The sequence below is a fragment of the Pleurodeles waltl genome, chromosome 3_1 (genome assembly GCF_031143425.1).
Source record: "Pleurodeles waltl isolate 20211129_DDA chromosome 3_1, aPleWal1.hap1.20221129, whole genome shotgun sequence".
NCBI lineage: Eukaryota > Metazoa > Chordata > Amphibia > Caudata > Salamandridae > Pleurodeles > Pleurodeles waltl.
In genome coordinates this window covers 700,722,235-700,744,783 of record NC_090440.1, presented here as the reverse complement: position 1 = coordinate 700,744,783, position 22,549 = coordinate 700,722,235, and the positions used below count along the sequence as shown (strand labels likewise).

Sequence of the window (22,549 nt, the reverse complement as noted above, 5' to 3'; positions counted from 1 at the left end):
TTTACTGCAATAAGGTGGCTTAGCGTGTAAAGGGGCAGTTGGCCATCCATCGGAAACACCGGAAACAGGTCAGTGTCAGGAAACATGTTAGCTTTTGGAACAGGGCCGGCTCTAAGATTTTTTGTTTGGGAGGGCCGAAAAGAAGCATGAGTGGGCCATGAAAATGAATGGGGTACTGGCCAAAAAAATCTATTTAATGATTTGATATTTTAGGTATTGGCTTCTCACCGCTTTTGACATTTTTAACAATAAATAATCAGCACCCAAGGAGCTACATATTTCGCTTTCTCTGATGTGCTTTGGCGAAGGGGAGGGAAGCTTCCTGTCAGATCTTTGAGATGCAGAACTTTGACTGCAGCATGCTTAATGTGCAGCAGAAGAAATGTTTCTGCTGCCATACAGGGACACTTTACGGCTTTTCATGTTTTTCAAAAACATTGGCTGCTTTTTACTTCGCAAAGCATTGAAGTTTAAAAATACGATGCTATGGGCCAAGAATCTTAATTCAGTTTTCATCATATCCGTGCTGGTGGTTTGTGCATCATAGCAGCTCCTTAACTCCCCTGACTTCACGTGTCTCCCCAGGCCTTAAAATGTCCAAAATCAGTGGGGTTAATCATTAAAATAAACGATAAGCGAGAGCACTTTTGCTTTTTAGTTCTAAATAGTCCACTTGCCCCACACTCTAGAACCGGCCCGGTTTCGGAGGTGAGTCATGTACCCCAAAGGACTATAGCAGAGATAGCATATGTTCAAAGTGATACTAACATATAGGCATCCGAGTGCTCCGTGGGCGCTATAATGTACACCAGTGGTTCCCAACCTTTTGGTTTCTGTGGACCCCCATTTTAACATTAATGGAACCCAGGGACCCCCACTGAATCATCATTGGAATCCGGGGACCCCCGTCCTGAGTCATTACTGGAAGCTGGGGACGTAATTTGTCAATATTTGTTAATATTTTTAAATTTTCTAAGCAGTCGCGGACCCCCTGAGAAGGCTTCGCGGACCCCCAGGGGTCCCCGGACCACAGGTTGGGAACCACTGATGTACACTACAGGCTAAGAGTTTTCTGGTGAAACGATTATGCACATCACATGCTCTTTGTTTCACTTTCAAAGCAATGGTGAGCACACCACGGCCCTAAGGGTACAGGCATACATGAAGACGTGTAAGACATTGTTTCACAGAGTCACTCACAAGCCGCCATTTGTTACACAATGCGTACACTTGTTTACACTGAAAACTCAGTCTAGCTAGAGTCCCAAATAGACTGTTTTTTTTTTTAGAAAGCCCAACCTCTCAATCCTGTAACTGTTGCCTTGTTTGTGCTTGTTGTGGTAGTGGTGGTTTCACTCTTGAAAGCTTTGCACGGTTGTGCTCAGCTTGAGGACGAGCTGCTTTCAATTTGACAGTCTGTGTTTGCCCGGAGTGGTAATACGTTCACACTTCTCACCAGTGGCGGCCGGCAGCTTTGGGAGGGTGGGGGTCGGGCGGGTAGCACACACACACACACACTCATAACATTCAAACATGCACGCACGCAGCAAACATTCATTTTAAAAGATCACACACACACACTCATTCTTTCACACACACACGTACGCACGCACATCCATTAACAACCCTCATAACATTCAAACATGCACGCACTCACCAAACCTTCATTTTAAAAGATCACACAGACACACACTCACTCATTCTTTCACGCACGCATGCACATCCATTAACAATACTCATAACATTCAAACATGCAAGCACGCACCAAACATTAATTTTAAAAGATCACACACACACACTTGCCTTCTGCCTCGGAGGTCCCAGAAGGGTTGGGACTGCTGCCTTCCTATGGGAAGGCAGCAGTCCCAGCCATGTCACAGAGTGGGATGGGTTCAGTGAGACTGCTGACCCCACCCCAATCTGTGACGAGGTGTCACTGATTGAAACTCGCCCTGGGTGCTTCAGGGCATAAACCTGAAGCGCCCAGGTCGAAGTCAATGGGTGACTCTTTCCTCGTCACCCAGGGGAGGGCCTCCAGGCACCTTTGCTGAGCCGAGGAGGTCACGCCCATAGGAGCAGTGACCTCCTCAGCCCAGAAAAGTTCAGCTCAAGCAGCCAGGAGTCTGTGCAAATCGCGCTTGTCTGCTCCTGGCTGCCTGACCTGAACATGAAGAGTGTCTGTCAGGCTGAACTTTGCTCAGCCTGACAGACACTCTTCATGAGGGGCAAAAGGTGGGGGGGCGTGGCCCCTCCGCCCTAAAGGACAGGCCACGCCTGCTTCTCACTGTTTCTGCTGTTCTCTCCTCGCACATGTAGTTCTATTTAAGTTCATCATGAGGAGGTAGAAATCCCACCCTTCGACATGTCGCCCTCTATGTGCTCAACCCAAAGAGTTACTAGCCTAACACGGCATGTGCTACAGTGTGTGTGTTCAGGCTGAGAGGGTGCTGCTCTCACTCTTGCACGTTACACAGTTTGTGCTAACCCTGTAGTGATCCTACTTCCACTCTTGCATGCCTCACACAGTTTTGCTAGCCCTGTTGTGGTCCTACTTTCACCCTTGCATGTGTCACACAGTTTGTGTTAGCCCTCTGGTGGTCCTGCTGTCACCCTTGCACATATCCCACTGCTTATGTTGATCCTGATGAGGTAGTGCTCTTGCATGCGTCACACAGTTTGTTAGCCATGTGGTGGTCCAACCGTCACCCTTGAACATGTTGCCCTGTTTGTGTTCAGCCTGATGATGATGCGGACATTGTGTTTGCCCTGTGGTGGTCCTACTCTTACACGTGCACATGCCACGCTGCTTTTGTTCACCCCGCAGAGGTCCCAGCGGCACTGTTTGTGTTTGGCCTCATGCGTTGCTTCTTCCGCCTTTGCACATGTCGCACAGTTTGGGGTACTTTTAAATGGTCGTGTTTTTGTAGTCACGCTGGCGCCCTTGCTCGTCTCACTGTGTTCCGCCTCAAATGGTGCTCATGTGCTGCAGTGACTCTTTCTGGCCCAACATGATGCTAATTGCACCTGTGATAAAATACAATGTTACTCTCTAATTGATCTATCATTCGATTTGATCGATTGCAAGGGATGACAGTTCCATCAAACACAATACATATTTAGATGAATATACAAAATATGCATAAAGTGTTCAATCTGAACCACAAAAAGTAAACAATTGGTAATGGGAATGGCGCAGTGATCAAGTCCAATGTTGAAGGGGATGTTAAACAAAGAAAACACAATCCCATTGAGGATTTAGTTGTATAAGCAAATAATTTCAGTTGCTTGTTAACAATCAGTAACTGTTGTGTGGTCAAGTAAGGAATAGATCTTCTCACTAATCTTTTTAATGGAAATGGTAGGGTTGAAAGAAGCATCCACAAGATAGACAACATCTACCAATCATCAGTCATATGGTGTAATGCAGAATAATGCAAAGTCAAAAATCCACTGTGCGAGCAGACAGGGATCTGCAATAAAGTGCCTAATTTGTGCCTGTGTTTTCCAGTGCTCAGTTCCGTCACTTATCTCTAAGCGGTGGCACTTATTTATGATAGCCCACCACAAGGTGGTGCTACCTGACTGTTTTTGTAAACAGGGAAAATATGCAGTGCTGAGTGGGATGGTTAATAGTTAGCCCTGACACTGACATTCAAGCAGTGCTGGCTTAGACCAGCCACAGTGGCTTCCCGAAACCTACCTTGGCACGTTTCTTTTTTTTTCACAAATAAAGAACTGAGATGCAAGGATATGCACTGGTGCACTGGAACGAACTGTCTGACGTTTTGTCATTTTTGACATCGGAACGTTGATTATATTTGATGGAATTTGCCTTCCTTTAGAATACATCAAATCCTATGATGAATGCTGAGGCAACATTGTCTTTTATTATATGACACCCTGGAGCACAGGGGAGCCCTATATGTTTGCTTACGCTGCTCTCACCCTTGCACTGTTCGCGTTTGCCTGGTGGTGACGCTGCCCTCATCCATGAACATTTGTCACTGTTCCCTCAGGTTTGGAAGCTCCTCTGGGACCATCACCCTGAAGTGCAAAGACCTGCGTGTGATCCAGCTGGAAATCCCAGGCATGGAAGAAACCCTCAACATCGCCAACTCCATTGAGGTGCGTATGAGGTAACCATGTCAAAAACATTGGCAAAGCAATTAGGTCACGCCTTTATAAGGTAATTTCCAAGCTATGCTTGTTTGTATAATACTATTTAATAAAAGTAAATGGGAAAAAAACAATATACTGGAGGAAAATTAGTTCTATCTTAAGGTATTTCAAAACTATATACTGAATTCAATATTTTCAATATTCTTAAATGGTTTACTTTATTTTTCACATACTTATTCAGGAAACTCTGAACATAATTTTAAACGAAAAAGGAAGTGTCAACGTTTAATGGAAAATGCCTGCCAACGCCTATTTTACTTTACTCAGGGCTCAGTACTGAAACGTGCTTCACACATTTGGTCCTCTGAAGTATGCCAGGGAGTAGGTTCATGGGCCTTCGGTAGAAGCAACATCTTTTTTTTCAGTCATGCTTAGTAAACATTTTGCCTGAAGCGCCAGCTGAGTGAATGCTGCAGCCAAGCCCTCCCCCAGCTACATAAAAGCCTTTGTGGAAGGCGAAAGAAAAAACCCAAAAGCAACCATTCAAGTCTGCTGTTTAGTCATACTCCAACATAAGTATACCTATTGCTGTGTTTTAAAGACAGGTTTGGAGAGGTGGTAACAACACTGAGCAGGGGCATGATATTTTTCGGGTGGCGGATGGGGGCAGAGGCAAGCAGCAAATGAGGCAGAGAGACAGAAAATACAATCACTCTCATGGAGTGCTGAATGAAAAAGAAAAAAGTAGTTCCCAAAAAGTGAGCTGTGAAATAATACAAGTTTCCATTCAAAAGGCTGGTAAAGAGGCTATGCTCCAGGGGAGGAGCAAACACAAACGTTGGAAGCATTTCCATTCAAATAGAAGTAATTAAAGTTAAAAGAAAGCCAAGCTTGGCTCAAAGCCCACTGTACATTTTTTGGGTACGGTGCATAATAGGTCTTTCAACAACAAATGAAACCTAAAAACAAAAAATTGCCTAAATGAAGAAATGCAATAATGATGGAATGTCTATCTATATCTCTGTTGACAGTTGGCATGGCCAAGATGGTGAAGGAGTAGAACGCTGTTTTCTCCCCTCTGCCTCAGCTTACCTGTTAGCACGTCCCGATCCCCAGGTAGAGGCTGGAGATCCTACGGCCAAAGGGAATGTGAGAAATGGGGGAATGTGGCAGCCACAGTGGAGACCCTCAGGTCAAGAGCCACTGGGGACACAGCATATGACAAGAGGGCTCCTGCTGGCAAACATGAGTATAGAATGGTAGCTGCAAAAAAAGCAGCACCACACAGAGGAACTCCAAGCCCAGCACTGAGGGCTTAAGGTTGACAGAGGCAGGTGGAAGAATGATCATGAAGTGGTCTGGTATAGGGAAACACAGTGGATGCCGTCATGGAAATGGAGACCAGCTGGAGATAATAGAGGACCCTGAGGGCTTCAGGGTAAAGTCTCTGGGACAGGCAGCTGAGATGTGTCTTGTGGAGCACAGGCTGAGAAGAAGATGCGTGTGGCTGACTCAGGTGGCGAGAAACGGGAAGGTGGTGCTACACAGGAACAGTGTAGTAGAAGTTTCAAAGTTTGCTGCAGCCTGGAGGTCAATTGTGTGCTCTGAGAAAGTGACAACGGAGCCTCATAGGGACTGAATCAAAAAGGAATTACCATCTGGACAGCAGATGGAGTCCTTGGATGATGAGCACCTACTGCTCAAAGGCACGATTGACACTTCTAACTAGTGTTAGTGGTGAATGGGGCAAAGTGCATTGAAGAACAGGCCTCTAGCATAAAACTGGTCGACCTGGAGAGCAGTGAGCGAGGGGGAGTTGCATGGCTTCTCTACCTTAGCTTTATGATCTGGGTAAAGATGTACTGCAGCCCAACAAGCAAGGGATGTGCTTTTGAGTGAGACTGTTGCTTCCTAGAAATGAATGGGCCCCAGTGAACTGGCAATGTCTCTGTTAGCTCCAGCTTAGCTAGTGAGTTTCATTGCTGCAGGGGGCGGGAGTGTATGTTGGTTCTAGGAGCTAGGCAGGCAAGCTAATGCAGGTCCGGTAGAGGTGCAAAAGGAAAACTCTGACTCAGTTGACATTTTGCACCAGCCTCAGTCTATTGGTAGGCAATAACTGTCAAATGTCTTAGAAAGGAAAGAGAGACCAACCAGTCATAGAACTCCTTTCCAAGTCAACTTTACAGAAGTAAGATGCCCAACAAAAAAATAAATGGACTCTTCCCCTGCGGGCTCCTCATCTCTGGGCAGTGTAGACAGTGATGCTACTTTAATGAGGAAATTCAGGGAGGACATTTTTACAATGTCTGCTGATGATTTCTTCTCTTTGAAGGGGAATTAAATCAAGAATTGCAGGACATCAAAAAAGACCAAAATGCTCTGGATGAATAGGTCTTTTCTTTAGAAGACTCTAGCTGTGGCTGAGCCAACAAACAAGCAATTCTTGAAATGTTCTGAAAGAACTATTTATAATTCTCCAGGGGCATATAGTGGACCTAGAGAATCACTGATGCCGCAACATCGAAGTCCGAAGGAGGAGTAGGGGAGCCAAAACATATGACCTTGAGGGTTATGTCCATAGGCTGCTCAGATCAATACTTCAATCAGGTGAGAGAGATGATATTGAACTTGACAGGAGCCAATGAGCGGTGGCATCTGCCTCTCAGCAGAATAGAACACCAGATAAAGTGGAAATAGTACATCACTTTCCATAGATGAAGAGAATAATGCAATCAACAAGTAAATCGTGACCTGACTTTCAAAGATCTCTCAGTCCCCTTACGGCAAGATCTGTCAGCCAACCCATCATATGACAGAGGAGAAGGTCCATCCATCCAGTGACACAGTTCTTTAAATCACATGATGTTGCTAGTCCTGGGACTATCTATTCTACCTAATCTTCCAATTGCAAGGTCAGGATTATCAGATCTAATCCCTAGCAAAAAAAAAAAAAAAGAAGTATTAAGGAAGATGTGCGAAATACAGAAGAAATACCTGATTCTCCTCCTGAAGACCAGCGTCATAGACCTTAGAGGGAAAAGTGGAGAAAAGTCTTGAAAAAAACGAGGAGAATGAAACCGACTGCAACTGACATTGGGAAAGAGAAACACTGTTCATGCCTAATTCTGGAAAACTGATCACTTCCTGCAAAGAGGTACAGAACTGGGTCTGGGGACCGGAGACAACAGTACCAGATCGCCAGAAATTGGCTTGGGGCAGCAGTGCCTCTCCTGGACTCGAACCTGGCTGGGATGGGTTGGTGGAACAGGTAATTGTATTGGTTGATATTCAATCTAGGTTTATGGGATTTTCCAGTAGGGTAAATTACTTTTATTGAGTATGGCTCTGGTGGTGGCTATGTGGGGTCCAGTTTGTAAGTTTCTTTCAGGGGAGGGTCGCATTGTTTCGGGCTCAGAAAAGAAAGGCTCTTAAATACCTAGAGACCATCATAGGGTCTTGGTGGTCAAGTTGGGTTAAAGTTCCTTCTGGCCCTTAAGTGCTTAAAGGGTGCCACCTGCTTTATCCAGGAGACTCACCTCCACACCAAGACATATTGTTACTTTGATAGCATTCATTCGCCACCCAGTACTTTGCCTCAACTAACTTAAAAAGCAGAGGTAGGAGTGGAAGGGGGGGGGGGCGCATAGTATTTGTTCCCACTGTGTGTTCTTACTGATGGACTCCTTCATAGAGAAGGAGAGATGCTGGCTATGTCTGAATTGGCTTCTCATGGTGAGAGCAGTCTTACTACCAGCAGTTTAGGCTTCTAAAGAGGGGCAGGATTTTTTTTAAGGCAGATTGTGCTGTCAAGTAAGAGCACATGCCCTCTTGTGGTGGGGAGAGGGTCAACTGGAACCTGCAAGTAAACTTGTCCAAAGTTAAATTGGGCCAGAGGCTTGGAGGTACAGTAGCTCTCTTTGTTGAAGGCTGCAAGTTGCTACCATCTCTGGAGCCAGTATCTGGTGGTAGTAGCATCCTGAGTCAGTGTGTTATTCACTCCTCCACCTCTCACAAATCATGCGAGGATTGATATGCTCTTCATGGATCAATCATTAAGTCAGTGCATAAAAGAATTAGGCCAGGGAGTACTGTCCCTGTCCGATCATGGTCCACTCCATTGCCTTTTCATATAGGAGGTGACAGTAGCAAAGAGAAATCAATTATGGATCCATAATGACTAACTGCTCTAAGAACTTGCTTTTAAATGGGTAATTAGTGATCAAATCAAGGAATATCTTCTTAAAGATAAGGGGGCTGTAGCATCCACACAGTGTGGAACTCTCTTAAAGCTCTGATCAAAGGGACTTGTACTGCAGAGCTGAAGAAAGGTGTTGGAGGAGATTTTGTAGAACCTCTAGAATGAACCCTAGGCTCCGGAACTGTAACATAAAAAGCCTTGTCTCAAAAGGTGTGGCGCAGGTACGAGCCTTACAGGGCCATTTACGACTCATGGGCCTCAACAGAGAAGAATATAACCTTGCCAAGGTCAGTCAAAAATGTCATGAGGGCTATAACAGACTGAATGTTAGCTACAACATTTAGTTAGAAGAAGACACAATCATATATAGTGACAAGTAAAGGAAATAATGACATTACACACATGAAAACAACATAAGTTAGATATTATTTATTGATATTATTGACAGTCATGAGCAAAAAACTGTTAATGACAATGAAGTGAAACATAATGTTAGAGGAGCAGAACAGGCCTCTTTAACTGAGGAATAAAGGAAGCCCTCCATAACCCGATTACCACAGAAGAGGCCATTAAAACAACCAAATGTTTTCAACCTAACAAGGCCTCGGGCCGGAATAATTTCCCCCTTTCTGTTACAATAGGTGTTTGGCATTATGAACAGATTATACAAAACGTTTGCATAGACTGTGAATATTAACATAAAGATTTTTGCTAAAATCCTGGCCCTCCCTCATACAATTTGAGGCATCAGTTGATCCATTTGGACCAGGAATTGCTCATAACAAACAGGCAATCAGGTAATCACATTAGAAAGTTATACACCCAATAGCAACTAAAAGATGCCAAAGTGTTCTACTACTATCCCTGGATGTTAAGAAAGGATCCAGCGGGTAGGTTGTAGCTTTCTGAGCGGAAGTCTTGCGATCCATGGGTTTGGGCCCCTACTTCATATGAATGGTCCTAGCTAGGAAAGCAGCACCATATGCCAAGATAAGAATAAATTGCAGGGACCCTTCAAGGATTTAAATGGATCAGGGCATAAGGCTGGGCCGTTGGCTCTCCTTCCTATTGTTTGCACTCTGCTTAGAGTTACTTTCACAGAGTGAGGGGGATACTGAATATTAAAAGAGTTCAACTAGGGGCAGATGAGTTTAAATTGATGATATCTGAGTCCCTTTGTCAGATCTGACCCAATCCCTAAAGCCTCTGTTTGAGGTGCTGTGGATATTCTGTTTGGTTTCAGGCTTTAAACTCAGTATGCATAAATCAGAGGCCCTAAATCTCAATCTTCTGAGGGCATGGATGTCCTAGCTTCAGGCCACATAACTATTTAAATGGTGGGTGTTCCACATTGATAAAATACCTTTGAGAAGGACCTAAACTAAGGCCAACCTTCTGCCTCTGGGACAGTGTATTCGGAGGGACCCACATCATTGGCATAACCAATCGCTGTTGTGGTCTTGGGCATGTACATTATATCAAAATGATGGTTTGCCTAAAATATTTTCCTTTTTTCAGGACTTACCACCTAGGTTGAGTAGAGTGGGGTTAAGAAGTGTGATTTGGGCATTACAAGGCCTATCTTGTATCATCAAGCAGCACATCTTAGATATTTTTTTAGAATGATCTAAGGCCCAGACCAAACTTACTTATGTTTTATTGACCATTCGTTAGCAGGGAAACCCTTATGGGAGATTCCCTGGTTACCCCTGACCTTCTGATATGATGAGATCTCTGATTGTAGTGGTGTCTTTGAGAGTATGAGATCAGATAGTGTTAAGATATGGGCTAGCAAGGTTTCCCTCTCCCCCATCCCACTGTTGGGTAATTCTGAATTCATACCAGGCCTTGATTCAGAGACCTTTCAGAGCTGTCAGGAGGCAAAATTAATAAATTGGAAGAACTGTTCATAGAGGAATCAATTTAGTCTTTCAAGCAACTCAAGATGAACTTTGGTTTTGGGGAAGCAGAAAGACTTGCATATGCACAAGTCAGACACTGGGAAATGAGTTTACTTATCTTGTAAGCTGCAACCTGTCCCTTCAGTCTGTCCGAGAAGATACGTCAACCAGTCAAGGATTTATAAAGCATGACATGTCACATGTAAGGGCCTCAAGGCTTTGTGGTGATCTGTTCATTTGAACAGCCAGGTCTTGAGCATGTTCCTGAATTGTCGTAGCGATAGGGAGGTCCTGGGGAAGGTTGTTCCAAGCTTTGGCCGCCAGACATGAGAAGAAGCGGCCTCTGCTGTTATCTCAGTGGATCCGGGGGTGTCTGTGAGGTAGAGAGGGTGGATCATCGTTGCCTAGTCAGCTGGTGGAAGGTCATGCATTTGTTAATGTATGATGGTCCTTCATTGTGCAGGCCTTTGTATGCTTGGGTCAACATCTTGAACTGGCATCCTTGCTGGATTGGGAGCCAGTGTAGCTTCTTGAGGTGGAGAGTGATGTGGGTCTATCTGTGGAGGTCGAGGAAAAGTCATGCCTCTGAGTTTTGTATTGTCTGTAGTCTCTTCAGGAGGCGTGCTGTGATTCCCACATAGTGTGTGTTTCCACAGTCTAGCCTGCTGTTGATGAGGGCCTGCGTGATGGTCCTTCTGGTGTTGACTGGAAGCCACCTGAAGATCTTGTGGAGAACGCGCAGGGTGAGGAAGAAAGCATGCAAGGATATTAGATAAAACACACTTAATAACTAGAATTTATAAGATATTACGCAATTGGTGGAATTCCTCTAAGGAGAAATTTCAGACAAAGAGGCACTACAAATGTCCCTTTCAGAAATCCAATGGGACACGGTACTGCACATTGCATATAGGGGAATCATTCATGCTCAAGCATTAGAAGCGGCAAGGAAAATCCTGCACCTTTAGCACTGAACACCATGGTGTTACTCATGCAGTAGATTAGAGTAACAGGACATTATGTTGGATAGAATGTGAGTAGGTAGGCACCATAACACACCTTCTTTGGGATTGCAGAGCTTTAAGATCTTAGGCTTCAAAATGTCAGGATTCCCCTAGAGCATTCTACTAGGATGGATGCTTGAAAGTAACTGGTGGGGATTGGGGAGTCCCGGACAAAAACCAATAAGAGAGCTGCTCAATGATCTCTCTTGGCCAAATGGGGAATATCCCCGATACCTCACATCCAAGAATCCCAAGACTGGTGCTGTTAATTATGGTGCATGCGAGAAATGGAAAACATTACCTTAGCTAGCATTTTCCAGTGGGTCACGAGTGTAGTCTCTTTGATAACATGCAGACTAGAGCACTCGAGGTCCTGGGTGGACTCTAGACAGGAATTACGTAATTGGATGGGAGGTGTTAAGGTGTGGTTATAAAAGTTATGACGCAATGCATGAGGAATGCGTGATAATATGCTGAGCAATAAAGATGTCTGTTACAGAGCTTTGTGTGTGGTGTATTCATTTACAGGCTTTCGGGCTGGGGAGAACACTACAACTGGCGACGAGTAGGGGATACTTTGCCCAAAGAAACAAAGCTGCTTAGAGTTTGCAGACATTCAGCAAAGTGCTTGTGCATACCACATATTCCCCAAAATCGATGTATAGCGGTCTGTGATTGGCATAGATGGAGTTAAAGCCCCCCCCTAGCCCATAAAGAGACATCGAAGAAGTTGAAGGCTCTGCAGAGGAGCACATTTAAAAAGCTTGCCAAAACCCATTTGTAAGGCTGAAAAAATAAATATTGTGCTACGCGATAACACAGAGCCATCATCAGTATGAAGCAAACACTCAAGGCAGTGACGACAAAGGTACGAAAACAGAAACTCACTTACCGGCACAAGTGAGTAAAGCACTGCATGACATTAAATCAGATGTGACGAACCAGGCTCAGGCGAGAGATTGATGCGTGCAGCATTTGCAGGTGACATCCTGTGCAACGAATGCCACCTGAACACCATACACCCTCAATGGCAGTAGGAGGGAGCATGAAATATACTGCTGCTACATTCCTGAAGCCACAAACGTCGTTTGATACTGCAAAGAAATAGAACATTGGTGCCAGGTGGACTGCATGGATCGAAATGTTTGATGACTTCGTAGATGCGCTAGGAGAAGAAGACAATAAGAAAATCATTAAATATTTAAAAAACCTTGCTGGTGATGGAGTGAAAGAAGTGCTGATGAAAGTCTCATAAGCTGATGTAACATCATACCAAAAGATAAAAGAAGCTTTGGATGCCAAGTTCAATCCAATACCGAATGTCAACTACGAAAGGTATATCTTCAACATCTTCAACCAAGCACAACAACAAGTTGGCGAAATGATGGATGAATCTGTTGACAGACTGGATGTACTTCTGAAATACTAAGGGGGGTCATTATGACCCCGGCGGACGGCGGTAAAATGGAGAAAAGTACTGCCAATAGGCTGGCTGTACTTTACCCCATATTAAGACATTGGCGGTTTGGCTCATGCCAAACCGCCAATGTACCACACCGTTCGCCATGGCAGTAACGGCCGCCGGGCTGGAGACTTCAATGTTACTGCAGTGTTGTTTTTCATTTAGAAGCAGCCATTGCAAAAGAGCTAGAAACACTGTTGAAAGGTGATATCTTTGAACGCTCCACCTGTCCTACGTTGTGAGTTTCGCCCATAGTCGTGGTGCCACAAAAGGACAGTAGAGGTGTGGTGCACATTTGTGTTGAAAGCAATCAAGAAAGAAAGACATCCTAGTCCCCAAATAGCAGACACAATCATGCAGCTGAACCGAGCTAAAGTCTCTCCGGTTTTGACTTGAACAAAGGATATCATGAACTTGAGTTGCAAGAGAACTGTAGGTACATCACTACTTTTTTTACACATGTTGGTCTGTTCATATACAAAAGACTGAGTTTTGGAGTATCTTCAGCTGCAGAGCTATTTCCAGATGTTTTTCATCAAATTATTCACCCTGTTACGAATATTTTCAATCACAGTGATGACAGAATGTTATTTAGGGTTACACAAAAGAAGCATGACAAGGCTCTTATGCAAGTATGTCAATTACTTGTTGATGCAGGTCTCACTCTGAAAGCAGCATAGTGTGAATTTCATAAAAAAAGCTTAAATTCTGTGGGCATGTATTCTATGATGGGGAAAAGGCTCTTGACCTGGATAAGGTGCAAGCACTGTTATCTACCTGCCCCCCGTAACATGTAATCATGCTACAATCCTTCTTAGGTGTGGCCAGTTATTGCTCTAGGTACATTTGTGACTTTGCTACAGTGAGTACCCCATTGAGAGACTTAACAAAGCAGAATGTCCCATTTCAGTGGTCTTCTGAATGCGAACACAGTTTCAGAGAAATAAAACATGTGATTAAGAATGCAACTGAAATGGCCTATTTTGACCTCGAGTAACAAAATGGGATCACAGTAGATGTGAGCCTGGGGGGGGCTGGGGGGCTATCCTTGCTCAGCACAATGACCATCCGAATGCCCAGAGACACATTGTGGCCTATGTCAGTAGAAGAATGTCTGAAACAGAACATGCCTTCTCTCAGTCGTAGAAGGAGAGTCTGCCTGTAGTGTGGGCCTGCGAGCATTTTCATGTGTTTCTGTTTTTGAAACGTTTTACTATCTTCACCGACCACCAGGCATTCTCCACTGTGTTTGGAACCCCAAAGGCTAAAGTGCGTCCTTGCATCGAGAGGTGGCGGTTGCGACTACAGAATATGACTATGTGATTGTACACATGTCGGGGAAAGCAACAGACCCGCAGATTATTTTTCACGAATTCCACTACATCGCCACCGTTCAATATTCAAAGCGGCTGAAGAATATCTCAATTTCATTGTGAGATTCAGCACACCAGCAGCTCTATCCATTGAGCAGACTATTGTTGCTACTAAAGTAGATAAAAATATGCTCACCCTCAGACATTTTTCTGATGATTTTGATTCCAAAAATAAAAAAATGTACAGGATGAGATATCCGTCACTCAAGAGGGTATCATATTGAGAGGCTCGAGAATTGTCATACCTTAGAGCCTGAGGCAGCAAGTAATTGAGCTAGCCAATGAAGGACATTGTGGCACTGTAGCCACCAAAAGAGCCCTAAGAAACTGAGTGCAGTTCCCTCACCTAGACGAATAAGTTGAGAGAGAGCTAAAAGCATGCCATCTTTGTAACTGTTTATCTCCCAAGGTGATGCATCATCCAGTGACAATGCCTTACTCCCCCTGCACATGCCTGGGAGAGAGTTGCAGTTGATTTCTTTGTGCCTCTAGAAAATGAACATCATCTCATGTTTGTCATTGATGAATACTCACGTTTTCCTTTGGTGGACGACATATCATCGACAACCCATGAAAAAGTAATCAAGCGGGTTGATGACATCTTTCCAGCAGGGGCATACCCACTATTGTCAAATCTGACAATGGCTCACCTTTTAACAGTAAAGAGCTCAAGGAGTTTATTGATCGACTCAATGTTAAGCACCAAAAGAGTACACCTCTCTGGCCCCAAGCCAATGGTGTTGAACGATTTATGGGCATCCTTAGAGTAATTCAGCCAGCATTGATAGAGGGAATCAACCTAAATCGAGCCCTGTGCCCAGCACTTCATGCCTATCGATCAACTCCTCACTCCACAAATGGTGAGAGCCACTGGAATTAAACTATCACAAAGGACATTGAACCGATCGGTGAAAGCCAATAAGGTTTGTGTCCCAGACACTTCTCAAAAGTGCAAAATGAAAACAAATGTCTATCAGCGCCAGTGTGCCCAAGAAACCATCTTTGAGTAAGGGACTTGGTACGGGTCAAACAGACATGGTAGCAGAAAACAGACACTATTTGCTGTTGACCCTTTGAGGGTCGTGACATGCAAAGAACACATGGTGACAGCACATTGTCACAGAGAATCCATCACATGGTACTCATCACACTTTAAACATCGACCTCAATGTTCGTCAGCTCCTGAAATCGTAAGCGAGGAGACCCTGCCTGAATGTCCAGATCGCACACCTGAACCTGTGCCCTCAATGCATGATGATGGTGCATGTCAACTACCTCATACCACCCGATCTGGTAGACCAATGTGAGCGCCTTGACAGCTCATTGAGGAAATAGGATGCTAATGTTGCTTGTACTTTTTTTATTTAACAAGGGGGTAAGCTGTAGTGTTTTTGATATCATGCACAGTAGGGCCCTCAGGGTCATGGGTGGACTCTAGACAGGAATTGCATAGGATGTGCTAAAGTGTGGTTATAAAAGTTATGACGCAATGGGTGAGAAGCTCGCAATTGTATGTTGAAGACTAAAGACATCTGTTACAGAGCTCTGTGTGTGGTGTGTTCATTTACAGGCTCTCATGATGGGAATGGGAACGGGAAGGAAGGGAAGGACACTGTACCAAGTTGATTTTTGGTCAAGAAAGTCCAAGTATAAATAAAGATGACTTAAAAGTCTGTGTTTATTCTGTCACATTTGCCAGTGCTAAAATGTCAAACTATCTCATCTGACAAATTTTTGCTTATTCTTTTAACATGGGATTGGTGTTTACCTTTCTTTCTCTGGCTGCAAAGTCTTGCAGACTACACGAAATGTGAAAGGAAAGACTGCAGCATGTTGTTTGGTTATGAATTCAGCAGTTAGGAAAGCAACAATAAACTAAATTTTTTGTAACATTGAAGTGTTCTAAAAACAAATATTGATGATCGAAACAAATCAAGACACTTACTAGCGGCACTTCCTCTGTGGAGTGGAGGAGCGTTCCTCCCAACACACTGCTGTGCAGAAAGCCTAAAAAATAAAATGCTAACAAAATGGTTTTTTTACCATTTAATTTTTGACGCTTTCCTGACATCAAATGGAGTGCGAGGGCAGGGTAGGGCCAGTGCATCACTCTGCAAATGATTGGCATCAGTGAGGGGTGGCTACTTAAATTTTAAGTGTGCATGTTGGTTTGGCCGGCTACCTTGCTTCGGCCAAACCGACATGCGCAAATCAAACCTCTCCAACCCAGCTGTCTTGGACAGCGGGGTTGGACAGCAGGCTCAGGCCTACAGTGCCTTTTGGAGCATGGAGCCGGCCTGCTGCTTAACAGCGTGAAAACATCATCTTGATTGAATGAGGGAGTTGGCTGGGGGCTTTGCACTTAGAGGATGTGCTGCAGAACAACGGGGATGTGCTGCAGAACATCGAGTAAGCAAAGGAACAGGGTCAAGAATGATTTGCATATGGCTGGGTCCAAACTGGAATACATGGTGAGCAAAAAAACTGATGGATTAAACCCAGATCTGTGACTGGAGTGAATGTTTGATTTGTTCTGCATTCCGTCCATCAGCTGTTCTTTTTGCATTTGTCGCCCCAAGTGGGAAGGGTATGCCCAGACATGGGTCCCGTGCTCACTATGCCACCAGATTCAAGCTAGCCTGGCTGAAGAGGGGTGGTACCCCAAAACCGGTCTCAGGATGCTTGTTTCTGGTCTAGGGAGGACCTGGTCTGGCAGTTCGGGCTGGACTGTTCCCATGGGGAACAGGGTCAAGACTGATTTGCGTATGGCTGGGTCCAAACTGGAAGTGGCATGGTGAGCAAAAAAAATGATGGATTAAACCCAGATCTGTGGCTGTGGTGAATGTTTGATTTGTTCTGCATTCCGTTCATCAACTGTTCTTTTTGCATTTGTCGCCCCAAATGAGAAGGGTATGCCCAGACGTGGGTGCCATGCTCACTATGCCACCAGATTCAAGCTAGCCTGGCTGAAGAGGGGTGATACCCCGAAACCGGTGCCAGGATGCTTGTTTCTTGTCCAGGGAGGACCTGGTCTGGCAGTTCGGGCTGGACTGTTCCCATGGGGAACAGGGTCAAGACTGATTTGGGTATGGCTGGGTCCAAACTGGAATGGCATGGTGAGCAAAACAACTGATGGATTAAACCCAGATCTTGACTGGTGGGTGAATGTTTGATTTGTTCTGCATTCCGTCCATCAACTGTTCTTTTTGCATTTGTCGCCACAGGTGGGAAGGGTATGCCCAAGATGTGGGTCCCATGCTCACTATGCCAACAGATTCAAGCTAGCCTGGCTGAAGAGGGGTGATACCCCAAAACCGGTCCCAGGATGCTTGTTTCTGGTCCAGGGAGGACCTGGTCTGGCAGTTCGGGCTGGACTGTTCGCGTGGGGAACAGGGTCAAGAATAATTTGCATATGGCTGGGTCCAAACTGGAATGGCATGATGAGCAAAAAAAACTGATGGATTAAACCCAGATCTTGACTTGTGGGTGAATGTTTGATTTGTTCTGCATTTCGTCCATCAACTGTTCTTTTTGCATTTGTCGCCACAGGTGGGAAGGATATGCCCAAGATGTGGGTCCCATGCTCACTATGCCAACAGATTCAAGCTAGCCTGGCTGAAGAGGGGTGATACCCCAAAACCGGTCCCAGGATGCTTGTTTCTGGTCCAGGGAGGACCTGGTCTGGCGGTTCGGGCTGGACTGTTCCCGTGGGGAACAGGGTCAAGAATAATTTGCATATGGCTGGGTCCAAACTGGAATGGCATGGTGAGCAAAAAAACTGATGGATTAAACCCAGATCTGTGACTGTGGTGAATGTTTGATTTGTTCTGCATTCCGTCCATCAACTGTTCTTTTTGCATTTGTCGCCCCAAATGAGAAGGGTATGCCCAGACGTGGGTCCCGTGCTCACTATGCCACCATATTCAAGCTAGCCTGGCTGAAGAGGGGTGATACCCCGAAACCGGTCCCAGGATGCTTGTTTCTGGTCCAGGGAGGACCTGATCTGGCAGTTCGGGCTGGACTGTTCCCATGGGGAACAGGGTCAAGACTGATTTGCAAATGGCTGGGTCCAAACTGGAATGGCATGGTGAGCAAAAAACTGATGGATTAAACCCAGATCTGTGACTGGGGGTGAATGTTTGATTTTCTCTGCATTCCGTCCATCAACTTTTCTTTTTACCATTATCATCATAACATTCTTACCTTCACTTTTGCTTTATGACTATTACGTGTCATCTTAAATCAGAGAACGTTATTCACAGAAACCCTTTGGAGAAGTAGCGGTCAATGTTTCAATCTAAAAGGACTGTCTTTTTAAGATAACTGAATGGCAGACAGTCCCCAGTTTCTGGTAAGCTATAATGGCCATCTGTCATTAATTTGAATAAAATGGTTGTGCACCTCAGTTTATTGACTGCCAAGTAATGAAATTCTGATCAGATAACAAATATTTTCCCAGTGCTCATCGTGGTGCATCTTGAATTTTCTGTTCGTTTTTCCAATGTAAGTAATCCTCACTGGCATTATTAAAGTAGACGCAAGAGTGGTGTTGCATGTAGTATAGTATTCTATAGGTTGCTCAGAGTGCGGGTGGTGTATACATCTTACCTGATGTTGTCAGCACAGTTTAAGCATTGAATGCTATAATTTTTCTTGTTACTAAAGCTTGCTGTTCATGTTCATTAACAGTTAATGGCATAGTTAATATCAAAGGGTTTATGATTTGTTATCTTGAATATGTGAAAGAAAGTTGGTCATATAATCTATTGAACTAATCACCATGTTTAACTAATTTCCAGTTTTCAAGCATCTCTTTCTTTATGACCGGTAATAATGAAACATGTTGGAATGATGTCTGTGACGGTTAAATTTGTAGTCATCTCTCCTTAATTTTTATTACAAGACGAAAAATGTTACCACAATTTATGAATCACGGGGTAAAAAAGTAAGGGCCTAATTCAGAGTTTGGCGAACAGGTAATACGTTAGGATATAATGCACTTGTAATAAGGCACAGAACTGATGTTTGCTGGTTAGGAGGCAAACAGGAATGTCCCCACTCAGACCTCTGGTACTAAAGATATGAGTAAAGAATCTCAGAGGCCCTGATAAATGCCCTACGGCGTCTTTGCTCTTTGATGGGCAGAATCACGCTGACGAACACTACGACAGCAAGGGTTGGTAATGACCCTCACGCTTTTGATACTGTGATAGGGAGAGAACAGCAAAGAATGTACTGCCTACCACTATTACATTTTTAACAGTTCAGTGAACCCCTTCTGATTACTACAGTCAGTCATTCTAATCTCTATAAAAAAGACTGCTGTAAGAGCTTGAGGAGAGCCCACCTTAGAATTAGGATCATGCCTTCGGAGAAGAGCAGTCCAGTGATAAAACAGCCTCCTTGTGTAGGTGAGGACTTAGGTGATTTATAAGGTAGATCTTACTTCTTCGGCATAACCATTAAAAATTATGTACAATGTACCTCACATTTCTATAATTTGTGCTGACTTTTTGTCTGTGGTGGCCATCTTCGAATGGAGTTTCACCAGAGGGGAGTAGAACTGACCCTTCCTGCTTATGGCTGTGTCTGTTACTGACTAGGAACCATAACAACCAAGGTGATATTATTTTTGCAATATGTATTTCTTTTTTCCTGTGCAAAGACCAAAAGGCCTATTGCAAATAAAACTTGAATCTTGACGGATTTTATCCCAGCCCCAGATGGCGGTATATTTTCCATCTAACTCTGAGTCAGTGTCCCGGTAGGCTGACCGACCGCATGTGGCCTCTCTCCACAGGCTTTGTCCTCACTGGAGTCAGTGATGCAGACGTACCCTTTCTTCTTCAGGCCAGGTGACAGGAGATTGGAGGACGGCTGGCACCTCTACCCCCTGCAGCACTACTACCAGGAGATCCTGTCTGACGTGAGTATTCGCACGCAAGTGTGGTAGTGGACCCTGTGCAGTGCTTGCTCAGAGCAGTTGTGTTCAAGGGGCAGTCTGGAGGAATTCTGCTCTTGTGCCCAGTTCTGAGGTCTGAACGGTGGAGAGTGAGTTTATCACCCTGGGATCTCTCCAAGTGATAGTGCTTGGGTGGGAGAAGAGACTCAGACAAGGCACTAGGCAGCTAGGATTGCGTCACTGATAGAGGGGGCGGGCGAGGTGGTTTGTTCCTTTGGGAGGGTGGAGGCGGTTCCCTGTAATAGTTCCTTTCTCAGAGGTGGACTGCCGCCGCCTACCTCCATCCATGAAGACTGACTGACCATCTTTCCATTCACAGACTGATGCCTGGCGGTGGAGTGAAGTGAATGAGGATTTCGCCGTCTGTGCTACCTACCCCCCTGGTGTCATTGTGCCCAGGTCTGTAGATGATGAAGCTCTGAAGAAGAGCGCCAAGTTCCGCCATGGGGGCAGATTTCCAACTCTCAGTTATTACCACAGAAAGAACGGCACTGTGAGTAACTGTCTATATTTCACTAACCTTAGCAAGGTAGTCTAATGAAAGTCCAATTTTACACATGCTTAATGATGAACACATCTTTTTGCTCCACTGCACAAGCAGCTGTATACATTAATCATGTTATGAGGCTGGGGAGCGGTATCATGAACTTGGTATGGTGTCTGGTCTTTTCCTCAGTAAATGGAAATAACTGGGCAGGTTAGAGTCATTTTTTTACTCTAACCTTCCTAATGTCATTTTTTGGTGCAAAAACCCTTTCTTCCATACTTCCAGCCCAACCCGACTAAAGTCATTGTTTTTGCCACTAGCCTACTCTTTGCACCGGCTTGCACCATTCCATAAATATGGTGCCCGGCTGGTGCACAGAAATGGTGCAAGCCGGTGCTAAACTTTTTGGTGTAAACTGAGTTGGTTCAGTTTTGCACTAAAAAGTATAAATCAGGGCCTTTGACTTTAATGAAATTACATGTGCGTGATAAAAGTAACTGAATAATGTCACGTAAAACGCAGAACAAGAAAGTGTCATTTCCTGAAATGGCTGCATTGCTCTCAATTTCTGTTCCACCGAATGTTTGTTGCTGGTTGCTAATGGAGTGGGATTGGCCGACACCAGGGATGCAGGAGATATGTTACCTGAAAACTGAGAATGTCAGTCCTGTCAAAGCACAATCGTCTAGTTTGCCGTCCATGTCGACCCTAATATGACATTCTTGATTCCCAGAATGTGAAGGCGTGAACCCAAGATTGGCTGCCCCCTGCCCCCTCCACAAGCACTGAAAAAATATCAGTGGTGTGTGAATGTGAGTCTTAGGACAACAGTGTTACCTTATTCTTCTAGAATGCACGCACATTCACCTACTTCCTCCTGCATGTTAAGACTACAGGATGATAAGACACCTTTTCATGTTTAACTTTTTATTAGCATTTGATCATAAGAAACATTACAATGCTTCCCTAAAGGATGAGAGGATGCCTTATGAACTTTGTACAAATCTTAATGCATGTCCGGCTGTCATATGTAGAGGGTGCTTGCAGGACCACGGCAGGAGGTGCTTTAGCACAGGGATGCTGCTACCCTAGTATAAATTCTATGATTTGTTTCAGTGGACCTTCTGCACTTCTTAACTGTAGGGCCATCCAGTGCTTAATTTGTAAAAAATAATAATGACACTATTAAGTGCCAGGGCCCATGTCAGGAGGCCCCTGCAGCTGGCACCACTCATGGCCTCTGCCAGCGCTGCCAGTGACAACTGCTATCCATCACACCCTTACAAGTGTGACTGTTCGAGGCCCCCAAAGCCATAAGAATGGCAGCCAGCTATAGCAGTACATTAGGAATCTTCATTATTTTGCATAATATTTAGTGGTGTCTAGTACAGCATGTAGTATAGTGGGAACTGCAAGGGATCATTATTCATAATTATGGAGAAGCGAGTCACAATATGTATTTAAGTATGAATAATTGTTTTGCATATTACTTTTTGACTTTGATAGAGCGGAACGTGGTAACAATTTACCTGCGTTCGGACGCTCTCTAGGTCGATGAATCTTTTGACTAAGTGGGAACTCTCTGTACTCTTAATCGATCAATCACATCAAATCGATAATCAATAACGAACATAAGCAACACCTTGAACAACATAACACTTAACAATTAATCCAGAATACATTTCGGCGAACCCTGACCTTTCAGTCAGGAATAACCACACCAGTTTATTGCAAAGTTAGTGAATTTATTTCCCTATATTAACAAAGCTAGCACAATATAAATGTGTCTCAACACCAAATGATAAACATAAATGAACATTAATAGCTGTCCATATCGTCGAAACAAGTGTAATCTATGTAGCATTTGAATCACAAGGCATTCGATAATGGCAATGCAAAGCACTAATACGATAATCTGTAATGAACTAATGGCATACATTTAGTCAGCATAACAAGATCTCAAATTGCATCGTGCGACATATGGAATCCTCGTCTAACCTCAAATTAGCATCAGCATGTGGGACTTCATGCAAAAACAATTTG

The 22,549-nt window shown here is 44.4% G+C and overlaps 1 protein-coding gene across 8 annotated transcripts in view; it reads left to right on the top strand.

Moving 5' to 3' along the window:
• Positions 1–22,549, top strand: part of LOC138284503 (myotubularin-related protein 9-like) — a 160,952-nt gene that overhangs the window by 82,423 nt on the left and 55,980 nt on the right. For all 8 annotated transcript variants that reach the window (XM_069223360.1, XM_069223362.1, XM_069223358.1 and 5 more), the window contains 3 exons: positions 4,017–4,125; positions 19,858–19,983; positions 20,339–20,512. In XM_069223360.1, the coding sequence (XP_069079461.1) occupies positions 4,017–4,125; positions 19,858–19,983; positions 20,339–20,512 (409 nt within the window). The remainder of the gene's footprint in view (positions 1–4,016; positions 4,126–19,857; positions 19,984–20,338; positions 20,513–22,549) is intronic.